The sequence below is a fragment of the Petaurus breviceps genome, unplaced genomic scaffold, assembly GCF_028583685.1.
Source record: "Petaurus breviceps papuanus isolate PSGF00001 unplaced genomic scaffold, PetGlider_PUasm1.0 90778, whole genome shotgun sequence".
Lineage (NCBI taxonomy): Eukaryota > Metazoa > Chordata > Mammalia > Diprotodontia > Petauridae > Petaurus > Petaurus breviceps.
In genome coordinates this window covers 2,310,440-2,331,279 of record NW_027187343.1, presented here as the reverse complement: position 1 = coordinate 2,331,279, position 20,840 = coordinate 2,310,440, and the positions used below count along the sequence as shown (strand labels likewise).

The window sequence follows — 20,840 nt, the reverse complement described above, 5'->3', positions numbered from 1 at the left end:
TCTCATTCCACATTTTTTGTTTCATAAATTCTACTTTACCATATGGGAAACAATGTCTTGAAATATCTTCTTTACATCCAAAAAATTAACTGACAGACATTACTTTTTGTAGCGAATACACTTGTGTTTAAATAAATTACAGAATCACAAAATTGGAGGTAGAAGGGACGTTAATGGTTATCTGGTTCAACCCAAACCTTAAAGCAAATCCCCATCATGATACTTGATAAATGGCCATTCAGCCTTGACTTGAAGACCTCCAAGGTTAAAGCACCCACCTTATTTTTCTACAACTCTGTAATTGTTACCAAGTTTTACCTGACATTAAAGCTAACTGATGCTTCTGGAATATGCTACTCAGAGAATGTGTTTAAACAAGTCTAGACCATCCAAACAGCTTAGAGAGAAGGTTGATTCCTGTTACCATTACGTCAAAAATCAGTATTAAATTTTTGATTGGCACAAAGTACTTACCTGACTGAAAGGCCGAACTCGAACAGCAACTTTTACACTGTCCATGCTTGGCATTTCCATGATTTGTTCCTTCTTTTTAATGGTATTATGGAGAAAAATACAGTTAAGAAAAGCACTTCTAAGTTACACTAATTCAACCTAGTACTAAGATGTCTGCCAACTTTCTAGATGATTAATTTTTAATAGTCATTATAAACTATCAATTACGCGCTATAAATTATTTTTAGGTAATCTTCTATAACCCTAGTTTATTTATGAATTCTGGGTCACCACCAATTAAACTTTGCTCAGATACGTTACAGAGACAAAAGGGTTTTGTTTTTTTTAAGTACTTCATTACCTATACTCTCTCTGTGAAATGAATCAACATTTTCTAGCCTCTTCCAATGGTTTCGATTAGTACCATTCTACTCCTCCTGAACAAAGGGTTAAAAAATACTATGCCTTTACAGTTCTGCAAGAATATGGATGATATAAACTCGAGTGCAAGGACAGTGAAACAAATATTTGCATTTCTCAAAATACTTAGCATAGTACTAGGCATAAAGTAAAGTGTTTAATAAATTGTAAAGTGGGAAAAATTATTTCAAGCCTCCTCTCCCAGCCTTTCCCATGTGTTCTTGTGGAAATGCTACTGATCAATGAACTAGCCAATTTAATAAGGATAACCAGGCTCTGAATGATTAAGCATTTGAAAATGCAGTCTTAAGTGTGCTAAACTGGACATGCTATATATGGTAACCACTGTATTACTTAGAGATTTGAGTATGTTAGACAATAAAAGGCACTCCTCCTTCAACACTATTCATATCTCAAAATTAAGAGTTTTAAATAATTTACTCACCTTTTAACTGCCTAATACAATGGTCTCTCAGTCTCAATCTTACTGAGACAATCAACTACTAAATTAAACGAATAGTTCAATCATCCTCATTTAAGAGAAATTTAAAATCACAAATTAATGAATTGTTAAAAAAAAAAAAAGTATTAAGTCCATTAAACTGTACCAGTAATGCATTCAGCTTCTCTCAAAAACTTGACAACATATTGTTTAGTATACAGTTTATTTAACATTCCAATAATAAGCTGTATTTACATATATAAATGTATGAAGTCTTAATATAAAATAGAAAAAACTGCATGTGCCTGAAGGAATCACACTCCATATGGAGTTACTTTACTTATTGAAGACCATTTATTTATGAAAATTTACAATAATTTATATAAATTATTCTTTTCCAAATTAGATGATTTTTAATAATCCACACAATTCTGATGACTTTACAAACTGGGGTGTACATTAAAAACTTGAAAAAAAATTATAGCATCTTCCTGCGTAAAACTTGCTTTGGAAAGGAAGACAGTTTCCTTCTGCTCCTTCCAAGAGTTTTTTCTGTTGTTTCTGTAGTCCTTCTTGGTTTGTTCTTGGGTGCATCAACTGGGGTTGCCAAAGGAGAAATCAGCTTGATTTCCACAGGAGGAGGTGACCAAGAACTTTCTTTTTCTGCAGTTCTGGGAAGAAGAGAAAAATATATTAAGGTGAAATATCTTATCAAATAATTGTCATGTGGGAAAACTAAAAAAAGAAAAAAAAATTCTGGAACTTCAGCAAGCTGATCATTGCTGAATTTACCTTTTCCTCAATTTTCATTATTGCTATATACATGCAAAGATGTGATGAATACCTTTCTGACTTTGTAATCGGCAAGCAATTAGCAGTACTAGTCTTGAATCCAAAGCCAAGAGAATTTCGTAGAAAAGGTCTTAACAAATGTCCAACAAAAGCAAAATTTCTGCTGAATTATTCTACATGTTCTATTTTATTTACAAATATCTACATACCATCTGAATATTTTCCATATGTATAAACCTATGTATTAGAAATATGGAGATAACAAAGTAAACATTTTAGAAATGGCACTAAGAAAGAAGGGAAAACGTGTTAAAGGCTCCAGAGGCATCAATATGGAGATCTGATATGGCCAGATGGCAAGTGGTACATGTTCCTGGGAGCATGATACAATGAAAGGAAAAGAAGGCAGGTAGGTGACATAGGCATACCAGACTAGGAGTCAAAAAAAGCTAAGTTCAATTCCTGTCTCATATATTTACTAGCTGTGTGATCCTGGGTTAGTCATTTAACTATTCTCTGCCTATTTCCTGATCTATAATTGGGGATCATAATAGCACCTACCCTCAGGACTGTTATGAAGATCAAGTAAGATGGCATATAAAGTGCTTTACAAACCTTTAAGTACTAATATAAATGCTAGGTATTTATTATTAGAGAGCCTACTGAAATGCTTTAAAAATTCAGTCATTACATACAAAGAAACAGAAGACATCGATAAAACAAACCTAAATAAAAAAGAAAGAACTTCAGGATGTATTTTTATAGCTTTTTCCATCTGAAGGTTGTGTTTTTGGAAGAAAAATATGAAAATCGAACACTCTACTTTGTTGAAGTCACAGAAGATTTAAAAATGGATGTTTGTAACCATGATTTTAAGATTAATGATGGGTTCCCATGTAGGGATCAAAAACAGCATAAAAACTGGGAAGAAATGTGGTATTTGTCTGGAATCATGCTAAAGGTGATTAAGAAGGCTTAAGAGATAATGGAAGAAATAAGAAGAGAAATACTTAGACAAAACCTTGAAACCTAGTACTTAAAGTTGAGTTTATATCACTCACAGATGAATATGGAAACAGGGTCAGGGAGAACACTTTTACGGCCACCGATCTTTACACAATAGTGTGTATAGTTTTTAAAAGTGAATTTGGGATTTCAACACAATGATAATACCACTGGTCATTCACCTTCGAAAATCTAGCCTAGGGATGAAACCATCATGGCAGTATTGCAACTCTGCAGGATTCTTAATTCTAATTCTGTTTTCATACAACTGTAATGGGAATGCAAATTTGGAAGATCTTCCCTGTCCCTAGGCTAAAGTGCACCAGAAGCCTGGGGAGGGAGGCTTGTTTTTCAGTAGATACTTTTTGATTGGCCAGTGGGTCAATAAGGTTGTTACATTCTCTGAGCCAGGAGAAGGCTATATAAGCCCTGATGTGTAGCTTTGTTTTGGGACTCACTTTGAGAAGTGTTCTGTGATTTTATCTGAATTCTGGGAAGCTGTTGTTGAGAGTCCCCAGGCTTTGAAAAACCCAGATGTTGACTGGGTATGGATATAATGGTTGGACAGTTTGGAAAGCTGTCTACTTGATCTGTTAATGTCTTGATAATTCTGTCTGTATATTTTGAAGTTTGGGGTGCTGACCTTTTCCCCCTGAACAAGGTAAACGATATATGTCTGAATGATTAAAGTAAGCTTGTTAACCCATTTTGAGTTGCTTTCCTTTAACAAAGCAGATCCAAGAACCTGTATGGGCAGCAAACCCTGAGGACAGGCTTGGGGTGCTTGCTGCTACAACTTAAACAATTAACCTGCAATCCTCAATTAGTGCGTGAAGTGCCAATTCCTTCCTTCTTCTACCTCCCACTGGGACTTCATCCTTTATTAGTCAAGGTTCAGTCTATTTCTGTCCATATAATTATTAGCCCTCTTTAATGTGTATGGAATGCCAATCTTCTATACATACATTTTTCTTCCATCTCAATCTTTTACTTGCTTTCCTTCTATGTCTTGCAACACAAACTTGTGCTCCCCCTAAGGAAATTAAATTGTTGGCAAACCATCACTATTTCTGTCAGCTTCATTAATAACTCTAATCTTTCATGTTTGTAATTCTGGTGTTATCTTTTCCTCTTCCTTCTCATATATAAATAATTATTATGACCTATAGACTCCTTTTGAGGCATTTCATTTTTAAAATATTTGTTCTTAAAACTTGTCATTATCTTTGTCTATTACATCATAAAATTACTTTCTCTCAAAATAATGCAAAGTAAGGAAGCAAAACTAACTAATGTAGTAGTGGTTATATCTATATGACCAACTGCATTCCAAATACAACCTTAGAATTCTAATTTCAAGTTCAGTTGCCTTTTGGTGTTGTTTTAAATTTACATTTTCATAGCCATAGTATATTGTGCTCCTGGTTCTGCTTACATTGCTCTGGATCAATTCATACACATATTCTCATGTTTCTTTAAAGTCCACATTTTCCATGTCTCATGGTAAATTTCATATTCATAAGTTTTTTCAAACAATTTCTCAATTGATGTGTGCTTAATATTGTTTCTAATTTTTTTTGCTAACACAGAAAGTTCTGCAAGGCATTTCTTGGTGCACATAGAAGACTGCTTTTTGTTTCTGTCTTCTTTAGGGGTATATATCCAGTAGTACAATTGCTGGGTCAAAAAGTACAGCGGACTAACTGAATAAATTCACAAATACATTAATTATCTGTGAATAATTTGGTAATAAGTAAACCTAATATCCTACAGCCCATGAGGATCGACTAGGGTCAGCTTTAGTCATCTTTGCCAATTTCATGGGTGTGAAATGAAACCTTGAGAATTGTTTAATTTGCATTTCCATTATTAGTGACTTGGAATTTTTCATTATCAGTCTTCTGGAGTCATGATTGGTCATTGCACTGATCAGAACTGAAGTTTTTCAAAGTTTTCACTTATAATGCTGCAGTTATATAAGTTGCTCTTCTCATTCTGCTAATTCTATCCTGAATTGGTTTATACAAGTCTTTCCAGGTTTCTCTGAATATATCCCTTTCATTATTTCTTAGAATATTACTGTGCTATACTATATGTACCATGTTTATATACTCCCAAATACACAGGCCCCTACTTTTTTCCCAATCCTTTCAACAGGACAGCTAGGTGGCACAATAAATAGAGCACCGGCCCTGGAATCAGCAGGACTCAAGTACAAATCTGACCTCAGACACTTGACACTTACTATCTGTGAGACCTTAGGCAAGTCACTTAACCCCAATTGCCCTGTCTCCCCTCCTCAAAAAAAAAAAGTCATCTAAAACCAAATCCTTTCAATAACAAAAAAATTCTGTTGAAGGGCAGCTACAGTGGTGGCACAGTGGATAGTACTGGGTCTAGAGTCAGCAAGTCCCTGAGCTCAAATCTGACTTTAGATACTTACTATTTGACTGTGGGCAAATCACTTAGCCCTATCTGCCTCAACTGTAAAGTAAGCTAGAGAGGGAAATAGCAAAATACTCTGGTATCTTTACCAAGAAAACGCTAAATGGGGTCACGAAGAGTCAGACATGACTAAAAAATGACTGAACAACTCCCAAATTGATATGCTCCTACTTTTTTCCAAATCCTTTCAGTCACCAAGAATATACTACTTAGTAGATATTTTTGTACATTTGGTTTTTATAGACATATATGTGTATATATCTATATATACATATTAAGCATTGATATTATATCATTATCTATGATATTTTCACCCTGCTTTTCTCTTCTCAAGGCAGTTAATTTTGTCTTTTCTGAGTTCATGTTTGCTATAATGCCCTTTTCTATATTTATCTGAAGCACAAATTCTGTTCCAGGACACTAATTTTACCTCTGTGTGAATCTGTTTCAAGTGGATTTCTTACTAACTGCTGGATTCTGCTCTCTAATTCATCCTGCTGCTCTCCTGTTTTATGGATTAATCAATTCTATTTACATTCATGGTTATATTAGCTGTGTATTCCCCTCCATCATATTCTCTTACACTCTCCCCACCTTCTCTTTGCAAAGCAGATAAAGAGAAGGAAGTTGATTTACATCAGCTATTTATAATCGAAGTGGTCTGTTCCTATTGCCCTCTCCAAAATTTTAACACCAGCTCCAAACACTGATCTCCATTTCTTCAACTACCTCTTTTTGAGTTCTCCCTTTTGGATCCACTAAACAAAGCTGATGTTTGCTTTGCTCATGACTATATCTTCCCTGGATCTACCCTTACAATTAAATCCTCTCTTCCTATACGTGCCCATTTTCTTGATGAGTTTAATATATTTCTATATCACATAGAGTACGTATGTTTTCAACTGCCCTTTGTATGATTCAGAAAAGTTAAGTTTTTTGAGAGCCCTACTACTCACCCCCTTCCATTCCTCCATTTTTAGACAGTATTGTTAATTCTAATTATGTGAATTGAAACTCAGTCCCTCTCCTTCCTCATTTTTCCTTTTTTAAAAAAATTCTCCTCTCTTTTCTTCCTCTGTGACACTTGAAGACAGTGGAAACACTGAAGGGACATGTTTCTTTTTAATCCCATTTAGAATGCAAGTACTTAACCAGCATCATTTGAAGAGCTTCCAAATGCTCAAAAACGGTTATCCTGTGTTTTGCATTTAAAAGGTTTGTCTTGTAAAATTCTTATAAAAAGATTAATGAAATCAGCAGTAAAAATACAGTATAAAAAAGACAGCTCAATAATGGTGCACGTTAAAAAAAGAGAAAAATCAGAGTTCAATGTGAGTTAGTGATAAGCTTATCAATAAATAAGCTAACATCTTGAATTATGTATTATATGCACAGTGCTCAAAACAAGTGCTGATACATTTTTCTCAGGTTATACGATTTCTGAAGTGTTTTTCTCTGTTGAGCTAAAATTTTAAGAGAAACTGAAAATTACAGGAAAAAAAAACCAGAACAGGGAAAAACCTAAAATTTGTGGCCATGAAATGGATTATGATGTCTAACTTTCTTGTCCCCTGTACTATGAGCAATATTCTAAGAATATAACATGCTATATAATAATAATATGCCCTTTTAAATTAATTAAGCCATGAACAAGTATTTAAAAGCACTGCTAGGTTCTGGGGATTAAAAAAAAAAGAGTTTCTTGTTCACCTAAAACAGCACAATTAGCATCAAACTTTAGACTACATAATTATGACAATAAAAGATGGCTTTTAGGAATCCATGTAAATAAAGTTTATCAATGACAAAAAATCCTCAGAGCTCCTAAAAATTAATTACAAAGTTTCAGTTTTTATGCCAGTCTACTTGTGAATGAAAATAGATGTCATATTGTTGAAAAGTTTCCCATACTTGCTTGCTTTTGTTTTTGTTGTCCTGATTCGTTTTGCTTTTTGCTTTTCTGTGGTTTCTACTGATCTTGGATCATTTTCAACTGGTAATTCCTTTGGATTAAAAAATAAAAAACAATGAGCTTAAACCATTTTAAGTACATTTAATACAATGTGAAAACTGGCAAAGAAACTAACAGACAATTACTTCTAATATCATTACATTCATGGCTGTTAGTAATTGCCAAGTTATTGGCACAAAGGGGCAGAATTTTCAAATAAAAACTGAGGCAGCTTTATGTTTTTAACATACATGTGACTGACACTTATAATGACATTGGAGACATGCCTCAAGAGAAAAAAAGGGTATTTTGAGGGATGAAAACCAGCAACAACATAGTTCTTACCAGTTCTTTTACAATCCGTGAAAGTTCAGATGCCTGTTTTCTTGTAGTCCTCAAAGTAGGGGGTGAGAAGACAAATTGAGAGGACAAATCTGAAACTAGGCTCTTCAACTGTACAGTGGTTTCTATTTTTTGAGCTTAAAAAAAATCAAAAATACATAATTAAGCTTAAGTGAAAAATCTATGTATAGAAAAATAAAGTTTAGAGCAAATGGTATATGTTTTAAAGCTGCAAGCACCTCCATCTATACCTGAAGGAAGTATTTATCTAAAAGTATATTACACTTTTAATTAATGTAATAAGCTGTGCTGGCCAGATGGGAGCAGCATTAGGAATAATTCCAAGAGGCAGTGTGATATAGTAGAGAGAGCACTAGATATGGAGTCAGAGAACCTGGGTTTAAAAACCTGTTATAATACTATGACCTCAGACAAGTCCCCTGAGCTTTCTGGGTCTTAGTCACTTTATCTGTAAAAAAAAAAAAAAAGGGTTGGGGGTACAGCCAGGTAGCACAGCGAGTAAGAGCACCGGCTCCAGTGTTGGGATGACCTGGGGATCAAATCCCGGGCTCAGACACTTAGCACCCACCCAGAAACACCTGGCCATGTAACCTTGAGCAAGTTACTTATCCCCAATTGCTTAGGGGTGGCCAGGTGGCTCAGCGAGTAAGAGCACCGTGTCTGGATGACCTAGGGATCAAATCTGGGCTCAGATACTTAGTACCATACTCAGAAATAAATGGTCGTGTAACCTTGAGCAAGTTACTTAACCCCGATTGCTTTAGAAAAAAAAAAAGGTTGGACTAAAGGATTTCCAAGGACCTTTTATCTAAATAAGAATATAAGAGCCTTTCCCAAAGTCAATTCAATTTGATTCAATCCAGATGACTAGAAATTTATAATCTTTCAAAGAGAAAAAACATCATTCTGTGAAGATTTCAAGAATAGCTAGAAAGTTGTTTAAATTTTCTATTGTCATTTTGCTCTTCTCTATTCAGTGTTTAGGATCAATAGCACCAATAGAATATCCTACTTGTCCATGCGTATTATCTGATTCATGCCTTCTTGGGAATAAGACTAGACAGTGTTTTGATATAAAGTTAAAAACTTTTGAAACCTTTGTAGCTCACTCTGGACTTTATACAGACTTTGTACTTTATTCAGTTAAAAGATAAGCAGAAATGATGATGATGTCAACAAAGGGGCTAAGTAAGCAAAAGATATGAACGTGTCTCAAAGAAGCTAAAATCAAGGTTTATCATGGAGAAATCAAAATGGAATAACTGAGAACCAGATATCTTTTGTACCTATATACAGACATTGTTATTGCAGAATTTGATCTGTAGCCTTTTCCTTTCTATTCAGGAAAGGGGTCTCCGAGATTAATACAAGTATTTCAGAAGGATGTTCATTTCTAAACCTGTGAAAGAAAATTCTTAAATATACATCGTGATCATTCTGCATACCCTGAGAGGTGATTTTTACATAATTAAGTTTTGACCTCCCCCTCCCACCACAATTTGATTCTAAAATACTAAGATCCTTAAAAAACCACTTAGGTAAAATGACAAAGCCAGACTTAGAAGGCCAAATATTCTTTTACTAATCTAGTACCCATGACAATAAAAATGGGTATTTATTAAAATTAACAATCAAAACTAACATGCTACAACAGAGGTTTCTATACAACAAAATGTTTTAATAATGTAAATAAACAGAAATCTTGATTTTACACAAAGCTCTAGATTTACTTCTTTTTTTTCCTAAAGTTTTCTGTATAACAATTCCCTCCCTATTATTTCAAGTTAACTCAAAAGATAAGTGAGATTCCCCTTGAATAAGTGCCAGTACTTTTTTTCTTTTCCCAGCAGAAATTAGCTTCACATTTATGATGAGTTTGATTTAAATACTATTAACATTTGTTATCTCTTGAATCTGACTTCACATTAACTAAAAACTGATTAACCACTGAATAACTTATCTGAATTCAATTTTCTGTCTCAGAATAAGAAAATAGAGCAAATTTTATAATAAACACTACCTTGGTCATTCAGAATGCACATAAAACTGGACAGATGATACAATTTTTATTCACTAAACATCTCCTTAATAGAAGTAACTATAGTTTCCATCATACTTTAGGAAATCTAGCCAATTACCTAAAAGCTCTCTTCTGTATCCAGCATGGGACATAAGTGACATTCTGACATTTAGAAGAGAACTTACATTGTACATACAGGGGGCCACAGAATCAAATAATCTGCTTTAAACTTTTTTTTGAGCCTCTCATTTAATATACAAGGTAGTAAACCCAAAATTTTTAAAGGGCAATTTAATGGGAGATTTTTAAAATAAAATAATAATAATATATATATGGAAAGTGCAAGAAATGATGGACAAAGCTGATACATAACTCACTTGAGACAAGGGAGAGAGAAAAAAAAGAATAGTGAGATGAGGGCTATTGAGATTATTTTCAAGCTAAAAATACGCTTTGAAGCAAGCAGTTCATGAAATAATAGAATTACCAATCAAAAATTAAAAACACACTGGCTATACCCAAAACTATTTGTTGAAAAAAACAAAACAAAACAGAATTAGTTTTGGTTTATTAAAAGCCAAAAAAGGGTGGGGAAAGGAAGAGGTAATTAAAAAGAATTTCAAACTTCTTAGTGAAGAAATTTACAGAAATGCTAACTAGCATATATTATTTGGGAATATTATATAGAAAAACCCATTAATTTGAAAAATAAAACCCTCAAACCATAAGAACTAAAAGTAAATGAAACCAATTTAAAGAGAACAGAAATATGTTCATTCTTAAATAATAAATTCTAGTTTTCATATAGTTAGGTCTTAAAACAATCCCATGAAAGCCTATTTTAAGCTTTAGACTGAATGGAATTCATTTTGGTCTGAAATTAAAAAAAAAGTATACCTCTTGTCTTCCTTGTAACTTTTGAAACAGGTGAAGAAAATAAAAAAGACTCAGTTTGGGGGTCAGAAAAGGTAGGAAAAATAATAGTCTTGCTGGATCTAGTCCTTGTATTACGAGAAGAGTTGGTAAAACCATTATCAGCATGCAGTATTTCTTTGCTTTTGGAGTCTTTGAGAATAATTTCTTCATCTGTGCTTCCTTCTGATACTGAAGGAAGTTTATTTTTTCTCCTTTGATTTTCAGTCACTTTCGGCAACTTCCTCTTAGAGCCCAATGTTGTAGTCAGTCCTTCATCTGGTGACAAAGGGTTGTTTTCTAAAGTTAGTTTTCCAAGATTATTATTACCAGTTTTACCTGGTGTGATTCTTGGAGATCTTCTTGGGATAAGAGGAGTTTGTTTCTTCTCGGTACTAACTTCTTGAATTTCTTTATCCTCTGATGGATTTATTCTTCTTGGTCTGCCACGTTTCTTAGGTATAGCAGCTGGTGTCTTAAATTCTGTTTCAAAAGTCAATTCAGATAAATCAAGTTTAGAATGTTCTGGAGATACCGAGGTGTTATTTACTCTTCTTCTGCTTTTCCCACTCTGTTGGATAGGGTGCTTTTCTTCACTGGATGTATCATCTTGATTAGGACCGACATTTTCAGAGAGTTCCATATTAACGCTTCTCAACTTCCTCCTACTTCTGCCAGGACTGGCTGGTAATTTAGTGTTCTGATCATTTAATATTTCACTATTTTCTGGCTCCTCTCCAGATTTTTTTGTTCTTCTCAAAGTTCTTCTGGTAGAAGAAAGAAGCTTAACTTCTTTACTATGGGGAGTTTCTTCACTTGATGATTCAGAAAGCTGAGATGATTCCATTCTCAATTCTCTTTGTGAAGTTGCAGAGTCTTGTAATTCCTGTTCAATAGCAATTTTTAATGTGTCCAGATTAACATTTTTTTTCCTTCCTCTTCTAGGAGTAACAGAATCTTGGGATATTTTTTGAGAGGCTGCTTTAATTTCAGTAAAGGAACTTTCAGATATCTCAGATTTTTCTTTTGTTTTCCTAGTACTTCTTTTTATAGCAGAAAGTTCTAATACTTCAGGTGTTGGAATGTCAGAGGACTTTTCAAGTGTTGATCTGGCCTTTAGATTTCTGATGCTTTGTCCTCTTGTTCGTGTTCTGGAAGGTATCATGTCATTGCCCTGACTGACATTTAAATCAACTAGACTTGTTTCCTTCTCTGACTTGGTGGAACGCATTACCTTCTGAGTTATTAAAGGCATGGTTTCAAGGATAGTTTGTTCTACTGTGTCTGAAGCAAATTCTTTATTCCTTGTGTCTTTAATGACATCTAGTAAATTTTCGGCAATAGCTACCTTAATTGGTTCTGGCACATAAGGTAATGTCTCCACAACATTTTGGGACTCCTGATCATTTATTCTGACAGGTGCCAAACCTTTAACATGCCCATGTTTACCACTGTCATCATTATAATCTTTCTCCTCCTCAGCTGCTATATTAGTTGCTTTAGCTGACACATCAGATGTGGCACAATCTCCTGTTTCAACTTCTCCTTCTTCACCTTCCAATATCAAGGTAAAGTTGCTCTGAGCCACAAAAAGCTCTCCATCCACTTCAGCCATTTCACATTCAGCAGAGTCTTTGCTATCAGGTAATCCACAAGTGAACTGTTGCTCAATAGTATCAAAGTTATACTGAAGCTTTAGCGTTCTTGAAGGATACAACTCATTCAATGAAAGTGTCCCAGTCTCTTTTCCTGATGCCAAGGCTTCAACTCTTTCATGTTCAATCACCTAAAATATATTAAAAATATAAAATCTATTAAGAAACATTTCCATAAATGAATTTCAAAGACTTAACAAGAGTCAGTTTTACTCTAACTTTTCAATCATAAACTAAATAATGCTTATAAAGCACACAATCATGATTTTAAAATATGATATTTTACCCTTTTCAATCAAAATAATAAAATAGGAAATGTTTTGTTTTAGCAATCAAACATATCTGGATTTGAAGGACAAAGGCCAGACTGTCTCCTTTAGAAAAACAGCTTTGCATTCTAAAGTTTTGTAATAATAATAGTTCTGAGGAGAATAAAGAGCACTTAAAGGTATCATTCTGTTTGAGGGGGCAGGAAGTAGAGGATGAAGGAAGAGAAGCTGGGGGGGAAGGGGAGGAAAAGGAACAAAGTATTTCCTTTCAGTCATTTATACAACAATTAATTAAGCCCATACAAAGTACTATTGCTACATGCTGGGAAAAATACAAATAGTTAAGTAAGACACAGTCCCTGCCCTCATGGAGCTCACAGTCTAGTAGATACATACATATATATATATATATATATACACACACACACACAAGGGACTATAAAATACAATATGAACATAAGTGGTACAAAGTACTACATGAGGTCTCAGTGGGGGAAAGAGAAAATATTATTTCTAAATAGCCCCCAAATGACTTAACAACTATCCATACTTTCTAAATAGAATGATCCCCATAAGGTTGAAGAAGAGTTCACCTACATAAGCTCCCTTGGGCTAGCCTCAATCCTCTTCCCTTTGGCTGGGACTGCATAAACCATGAAATTCCTAAGGTTTTCAAGTTGAATACCTCTCTTGTAAGGGATTGGTGGAAGAAGGAATGGTCCTTGCATTTACCTTTTGGTAAGGGAAGGGGAGAAAAAGGAGGAAGTAGAAACAACAGAGATCTCCTGACCAAGTAGGTAGAACATTATTACCCACCACTGAGAACAATAGCCAGCTTCCCATTTCCCAAACATTCAGTTAGATTAAGAGAATGGCAATTCTTAGAAATAAAAGTTCTTTCCCATTCATGTCATCATCACAATTTCATTAGCATTCCAACTTAAAGGAACGGGGAATCAGGTATTTACCTTTTTGCTAAGGAGTAAAATGTGACTAGTGACATGAATGTGGCTAGTCAGGGTACCATGAAAGTGAGTTGACAAGTCATTAAAAAAAAAAACAAACTTATAAATTCATCACGTATTTGTTTTTATCAGAACAAAAACCAAAAGGTTTTCATTTGAAATGCTTTATATTGGCATATCATCAATGTCACTACTGCCCACTAACAAAAGAATGGCTTAGTAGGATCCCAAAACTAAAAAAACAAAAACAAAATATCAACAAGTTTCTAAATTAAAAATCAAAACAAACAAATTAAAAAACCCTGAAAAACTTGTAAGTGTAAATAAGTTCAATTGTGTCTGGTTGAATGCTTAACTCTCTAGTAGAACAAAAATCCAAGTTAAAAAAAAAAATCAGTTTCATTAGCCTATTTCTAAACATCTCAATTAAATGATTGGCCAACAACTCATTCTGAATTCCTTACCATTCTCTTCTGAATAGTCCTTATCTGTTTCAGAATATGTCTAAAAATCTCCAAATATTAATTGGGTTCTGAGAAACTAACTCCTTCGGAGATGCTGATTTTGTCATTAGATAGCCTCTTAATTTTCATAAAATCTGAGGTGTAAGGAATGGTGGCACAATTTTTCTGATCTGTATATATTGCTAAAAAGGCTTACAGACACAATTTGAAAAAACAAAATACCCTACACTCCATCATTATGGTATGTAATAATTATCAAAACTAAGATGGAAAAAATGGACAGATCCAACTGACCTCATAGGGATAGTTCAAAATGTGGGAAACATTTTCTTACATGAATTTCTTGAGATTCAGAACTGTCAGAAACTGATGGTTTTTCTTCTGGTAAATTAGCATTTTCTTCTGGTGCATCAACCTCTATTTCACAATCTTCCTTTAAATCTAAGGCTATTTCTTGTTTAAGTCTATTTTCAGAGGTATCAGTTGTAGGAGTTTCAGAAGTAACAGGCACAGAACTTTCACTGACATGCAGGATACTCATCACAGCTGAAAGATAGTGATAACCATTAATTATCTAATCTGTTGAATTTGAAACTGGGGAAAGTAAGGAAGAAAACAAATTTTACTCCACTTAAAACCTATCCTGGTTTACTGGTTTTCAACTTATTTTAAAAACTATTACATAATATTCAAGAGCAAGCTTGAATTCTATAATGATAAAATACTTATCAATCTATTTTCCATCACTAACAAGACTGGAATCTTACAAATGTTTTAATTGCCCACATTTTATTTCTACTTAAAGAAAACACATAAGCTGAAACTATTCAGCATTTTTTTCCCCCACAACTACCACTTTTGATTAAAATACATTTCCTTCTTAATTCAAATAATGCTATGACTTGTGGACTAAGGAATTCAAATGCCTGTCTCTTAATCAGTCTGAAAGTTCATTCAACAGGGCACTTTTGGCAAGTGGATATCTTGATTTAAGTAGTATAACATCACACAAGGGTTACTCTAGACCAGGGGCTCAAGGTCACATGTGGCCCTCTATGTCCTCATGTGTGGCACTTTTGAATGAATCTAAACTTCAAAGAATAAATCCCCTAATTAAAAGGATTTGTTCTATAAAACCTGGACTTAGTCAAAAGGCCACATCCAAGGACCTAGAAGGATACATGTGACCTCAAGTCCACAGGTTCCCCCCAACCCCTGCCTTAGACTGTTTTTTTTTTTTACTTGGCCAAAAAGAAAAAGGCGGTTTTCTTACAGAAAAGACCATCCAAGTGGGTATATTAAGGGAAAAAAATAGTCTTTTGTCCCGTGTTTATATAACCATTAACAGTACCTTATCACTCATCTTCATTATCTTCTTCTTATTAATTTCTTCCTTCTCCAAAACTACTGCTACAGACAGGCACTGCAGATCTTAGTCCTGCTACTGGAACTCAGTACTTAACAGCTTGCTAAATGCCTGTCCTAAAGTTACATTTCAACACTTCAATAACTCACAGGGATAAAGTCAGTTTCCCATATATTTTTTTTTTACCTGTACAGCCATAAATAACTAGATGAACAAAGAATGAAATAACTGTCATTTGGGATCAGCAGGGCAGGTAGCTTTTCCACCTGTGAATTAATGAATTGGTAAGCTCCTTTCTGTACATAATGTAGCAGCAATGCCTCTAAGTACCATGCCAAAACACTGTCCACCAAATGTTATGGCTAATGCTGTGAAAGCAGAAAGAAATGACCCACCACACCTTTAGCAATAATGCTAGATTCTTCTCACTCTGCCATCCTGCAACTAAAGAGAGAATAGACAGAAAGGGAGAAAACAGAAATAATATAGCACAACTATTTCCCACGCTCCTCTGCTCTTGCTTCCCATTCCAAAGAAAATAAAATTTGTTTCCAGACACTACTAGAATGCATCTGACTCTAAACTTTTAGAGTATACATACGTTCGTTAGTTTCTCCTGTTATTCCAACTGTCGTGGTACATATTTCATCAGATAACTGCTTTTCATCCAAAAGTGGCAACTTGGCCTCCTGGGTGAAGACAGCCCTTTTGAAACAGAATCATAGTTCTACTGTGTTAAAATGTTTGACATATCACATGTTTATGGATTTACTCTGCTTTTGTTGATTGTATATTATGTTTATGATAAAAAACAGAAATAGAATCATAGCATGTTAAAGGAGTTCAAAGAAAGATCAAAACTTACAAAGAAACTGGGAATGCAAAAGATAAAAATGACTAAATTTCAATTAATGTTATATAAACTGCAAGGGGAATATATACCTCTTTACAACATTTTCACTTACTCTTGTTTTCTTTCACTTCATTATATGCTTACCAATTATAATTACATCAGGAGTTGTTGCCATATTTTCATATAAAATAACATATCTAATAGGTTTCTGAGTAATCCTAAAAAGTTGATATATATTTTAAGTTTCTAATTTAAACTATATGTTTATATATACATTCAATCCCAGAAATCCACGACCAATTTCCAAACGGATTCAGCAAGTGTTTACTAAATACCTTGCAGAAGGCACTGTGGGAGTGGAGAAGAGGGTTAATACAAATTTCCTGTTAAAAAGTAACAGTGGACAAGGTTTTGGACTAGTAGGTATGAGGGCCTAGATGCAGAATTCAATTTTATCAATACCCGTGTGACTTTTAAAATGAAAGCTTGATAACTTAGTCCTACATCTATGATCCTTTGAACATAGTGAGACGTAAACATAGCATAGCAAAAATATTAGTAGTGGTCCTAGAGCAACAAGAGCTGAATCTGAGTTCCAGTTCCGTCAGTTAACAACCCTGGACAAATAGTTGAACCTCACTCAGTATCTTCATGACTTCAGTAAAACAGAGACAATACTAGCAATACACCTGCCCTGCAGAGTTGCTTTAAGGTTCTCATGAGAAACTATATTTAAAGTATCTTATAAATGTAAAGTTCTGTATAACCTGGCATATTATGAAGAATGTTGTTCTGATCAATATCATTTTACCTCATTATTATAACAATGAACACCCATTTTTTATCATTACATCTAGAATATTGTTCCCATTAAATTGTTTCCTACAATGCTGTTTTGCTCATGATATCTTTTTTTAGGATGCAATTAATAAAATAAGGAAAGGTATTGAAGGCTACAATAAGGAACGGTATTGATGGCTACTAAGGAAATGTAATATACAGCTATGAACAATGAGATACATTATGAAAAGTAAAAAAAGTTACATACAATAAGCACTACAGAAGTATCTAGATAGGATGGATTAGAACAGGAGGCTGTATTTCTGGGGCAAATAGGAATGAAGTGTGAATAAATTTAGAAGACATTCTAAGTAGAGAAAATACTATTACCAAGGACTAAAAGACATGGGAATAAGCACAATGGTAAACAAGATAAAGATGCTTCCTGACCAGGTTACAGTGGAAGGTTTTCCTTGAGGAATAGTGGGAGATAAAGATGTATAGTATTTGAAAAGCTGAGTGTTGTGAATATTAATCTGAGAAGTCTAAAGAGGAGAGAGACTTTAAACAAAGTATTTTAAGAGTAATATGGTATCACTATACTGGATGGATCTGAATTACACGGAAGGAGGTTACTGTAATAACCAAGATGACTAAGGCCTGGTATAGGTTGGGAGCAGATTCTTTGATGATCATAGATTTAGAGTTGAAAAAGGACATCAAAAGGCAACTAGTCTAAGAGTCTTAAAGATGAGGAAATTTAGGCCAGGGAGGTGGACCTTGCACATGGTAAACTGTAGTAAAAGGCAGAGGTGGGATTTGTATAGTTCACTTCTCTTTCCACTAGAAATATCTATCTGGCCTTTTCTTTCTTTTTTTGGAGGGGCGAAGGCAAGGTAAGTGGGGTAAAGTAATTTGCCCAAGGTCACACAGCGAGTAAGTGTGTCAAATGTCTAAGGAGTCTGGCCTTTTCTGCTTAACTAGGTTGAGATTAGGCAATGCAATCTCATTTTAGAATTAGTCTCAGGAAGCCTGGATATGGCACAGCTAAGTGGAATAATGGATAGAGTGCTGGGCCTTAAGTCAGGAAGACTCATCCTTTCTGAGTTCAAATTTGTCTCAGACAATAGCTGTGCTATCTTGGGCAAGTCACTTAACCCTGTTTGCCTCAGTTTTCTCATCTGGAAAATGAGCAGGAGAAAGAAATGGTAAACCACTCCAGTATCTATCCTGAAATAAACCCAAATGGGTTTATGAAGAGTCACACACGACTAAAACTATTGAACAACAAAGCTTGGATGGAGTGATGTTAGAATCAGTAATAATTGGTGGTTCAAATCATGTATCTGGCTTACTAGATGTATTATCCTGAACAAATCAGTTAGTTGTGTCTCAAGGAAATATGGAGCAAATATTTACTTAGTCATAAACTAATTGCTGATCTGCCTAGGAAGAGCAAGTTCCCATATCCTTCACCATATGGCATCACTGAGCCTTTATTATGTGAATCTACTGGTTGACAAAAGGAATTCCCACAGATATTTCTGCTATTAGTGTATAAGCAAGAAAATGAGGAAATCATAAAATGAATTTTAAAGCAACATAAGAATGGGCCTTTTAGAACTATCCTCCTTGTCCTTGGCATTGATATTGAATCATATTTCTTTACAATAATTAAGTTTCATAAAATATAAGAATCTTTAACATGGTCTATATTTGTTTACACTGTCATAGTTATGAAAACAGCTTTTTATTACCTAATTAAATCTTAATGAATAGCTGCTTTGCACAATAGTTTTTAAATCCCAAAGATCTTAAACTTATTTAAATTAATGAGCTACTCAATTCAACTCACAATAAAAACAAATTCCAGTACCGAACAATAAGACAATTTTGATAATCTCGTGCCGTTAACTGTAATGTATATTTTTGATCTTGAAGTAACAGCTTAGGTCCCACCTCTTCCACAAAGCCTTTCCCAGCTACTCCAATTCATACTGATCTTTCTTCTGTGAACTCCTGAAGCACACAATTGAGCACATTATTTTAGATAAGATGCAACTATTTAGTAAAGACAATGATTTTCACGGGCGCCTTGGGGAATCAGTCTCACTGCTTAGTGTTCCAGTGAGTACTGTTTTACCTTTCTATTTTTATATAGCATCTACTAAATCTTATATTCTATGCCCCACCCCCCATGCTAAAAGAATGTAAATTTTATGTGTTTTGATTTATGGGGAGTGGGAGGAGAGGGTCAAGTCAGCTCCAGGAAGAGGCACACAATATATAAACTCTAACATATCAGCCCAAATCAAAAACAAAAAACTTCCCCATATAATCTAACAATTAGAGAAATGGCACTAACAGGTTCAATCTCTAGAGATGGATAAATGTATTTCTTCAACCTTATGTCATTCACTCTAATCAGAGGATCTGTTCAACATCTGGTTGAGACAGAGAAAGAATTTTAATTTGGAAAGAAGATGGGGGTAATTTTGGAGCCTTGGACCACTGAAGGGTCCCCAAGAACTGAAGATATAGGAATGCATGAAATAAAGAGAAGGAAATGGGTACATAGAAGAGTAGACAGATCTAGATGCCACCCACTTTTTTCCAAAGGAAAATAAAGTCACATTTTACTCTTTGGCTATCCCTATCTTATCTCTTTCCATCTATATTATGTCAACCTCTAGAAACTGAAGTACAAAGATTTTCTGTATAACAAAATTCTGGTATGATATAGGACACATTAAAAACGTCCAATTTACATCCCAATCCTGTTGGATCAGGTCAGTCATCATTGTATTGTACTGTATACTATACACCATACTATAATGGCAGTCATGAATTTTCTGAACAAAATCAAATGATAGCAGTGTCCAGTCTGGGGCAGAATATTGGCAGTAATAGCAGAGCTAGATCTTGAACATGTAGTACAAATCCGATCACAGCTCCTATACTGGTATACTCTTTGGTCTTACTGGGTCACTATTTAGACCTACATTCTATCTTAAACTGTACATGAGCAGTACTGAAATTAGAGTCTTCAGTGTCAGAGGAGACATAAGAAATGAAGAGACTAAAAATTATGGACTGCTTTTGGAAAGAAAGCTTTTTTTCCCCTAACTAATTATATCATAATTCTAGTCATTAAGAGAAAATTTACTGTTATCAAAATTAAAATAAAGTATAATGGAAACAAACTGTTTTAGAACAGACTTTTATTATCTTATTGAATGAAAGGTATCTTTTTAAGATTTTTTAGTGGCTTGTTCTTTAAAACTTTTATTTTCCTTCAAAAAAACTTACCTTTCATGGTCTGATAAGGCACAAGGTGAAGGTTCAGAAACTTGAATAGAGCTTGGGTGATTTAATTCTGAAACTTCAGCTACTGAAACAGTGGCCAATTTGCTTTCATCCTCTTTCAAAACATCTGTAAGTTACAAATGCTTAAGAGTTACCAATCTCCTCCCAATTATTTACGCTAAAAGTTAAATCTTATTTTCTTTTGAGAGACAATATGATATAATCAAAGAGCTATGGATTAAAAATTAAGAAGCTTTGATTATAGTTCTGCTTCTGTTACTACAAAGCTGAAACTTTGGGCAAATCATTTAATCTTTTTCACTTCAGCATCCTCATTTGTAAGATGAACCAATTAAGCTACTAAGAAAGATCCCTTTTC

At 34.3% G+C, this 20,840-nt stretch overlaps 1 protein-coding gene across 4 annotated transcripts in view; it reads right to left on the bottom strand.

Moving 5' to 3' along the window:
• Positions 1-1,521: 1,521 nt before the first annotated feature.
• The window catches only part of AHCTF1 (AT-hook containing transcription factor 1), a 111,740-nt gene continuing 92,421 nt past the window's right edge, over positions 1,522-20,840 (bottom strand). For all 4 annotated transcript variants that reach the window (XM_069069127.1, XM_069069125.1, XM_069069126.1 and 1 more), the window contains 7 exons: positions 20,465-20,588; positions 16,124-16,227; positions 14,491-14,702; positions 10,789-12,589; positions 7,854-7,987; positions 7,469-7,560; positions 1,522-1,986 (listed from right to left, as the gene is read on the bottom strand). In XM_069069127.1, the coding sequence (XP_068925228.1) occupies positions 1,794-1,986; positions 7,469-7,560; positions 7,854-7,987; positions 10,789-12,589; positions 14,491-14,702; positions 16,124-16,227; positions 20,465-20,588 (2,660 nt within the window). In that variant the 3' untranslated portion in view covers positions 1,522-1,793. The remainder of the gene's footprint in view (positions 1,987-7,468; positions 7,561-7,853; positions 7,988-10,788; positions 12,590-14,490; positions 14,703-16,123; positions 16,228-20,464; positions 20,589-20,840) is intronic.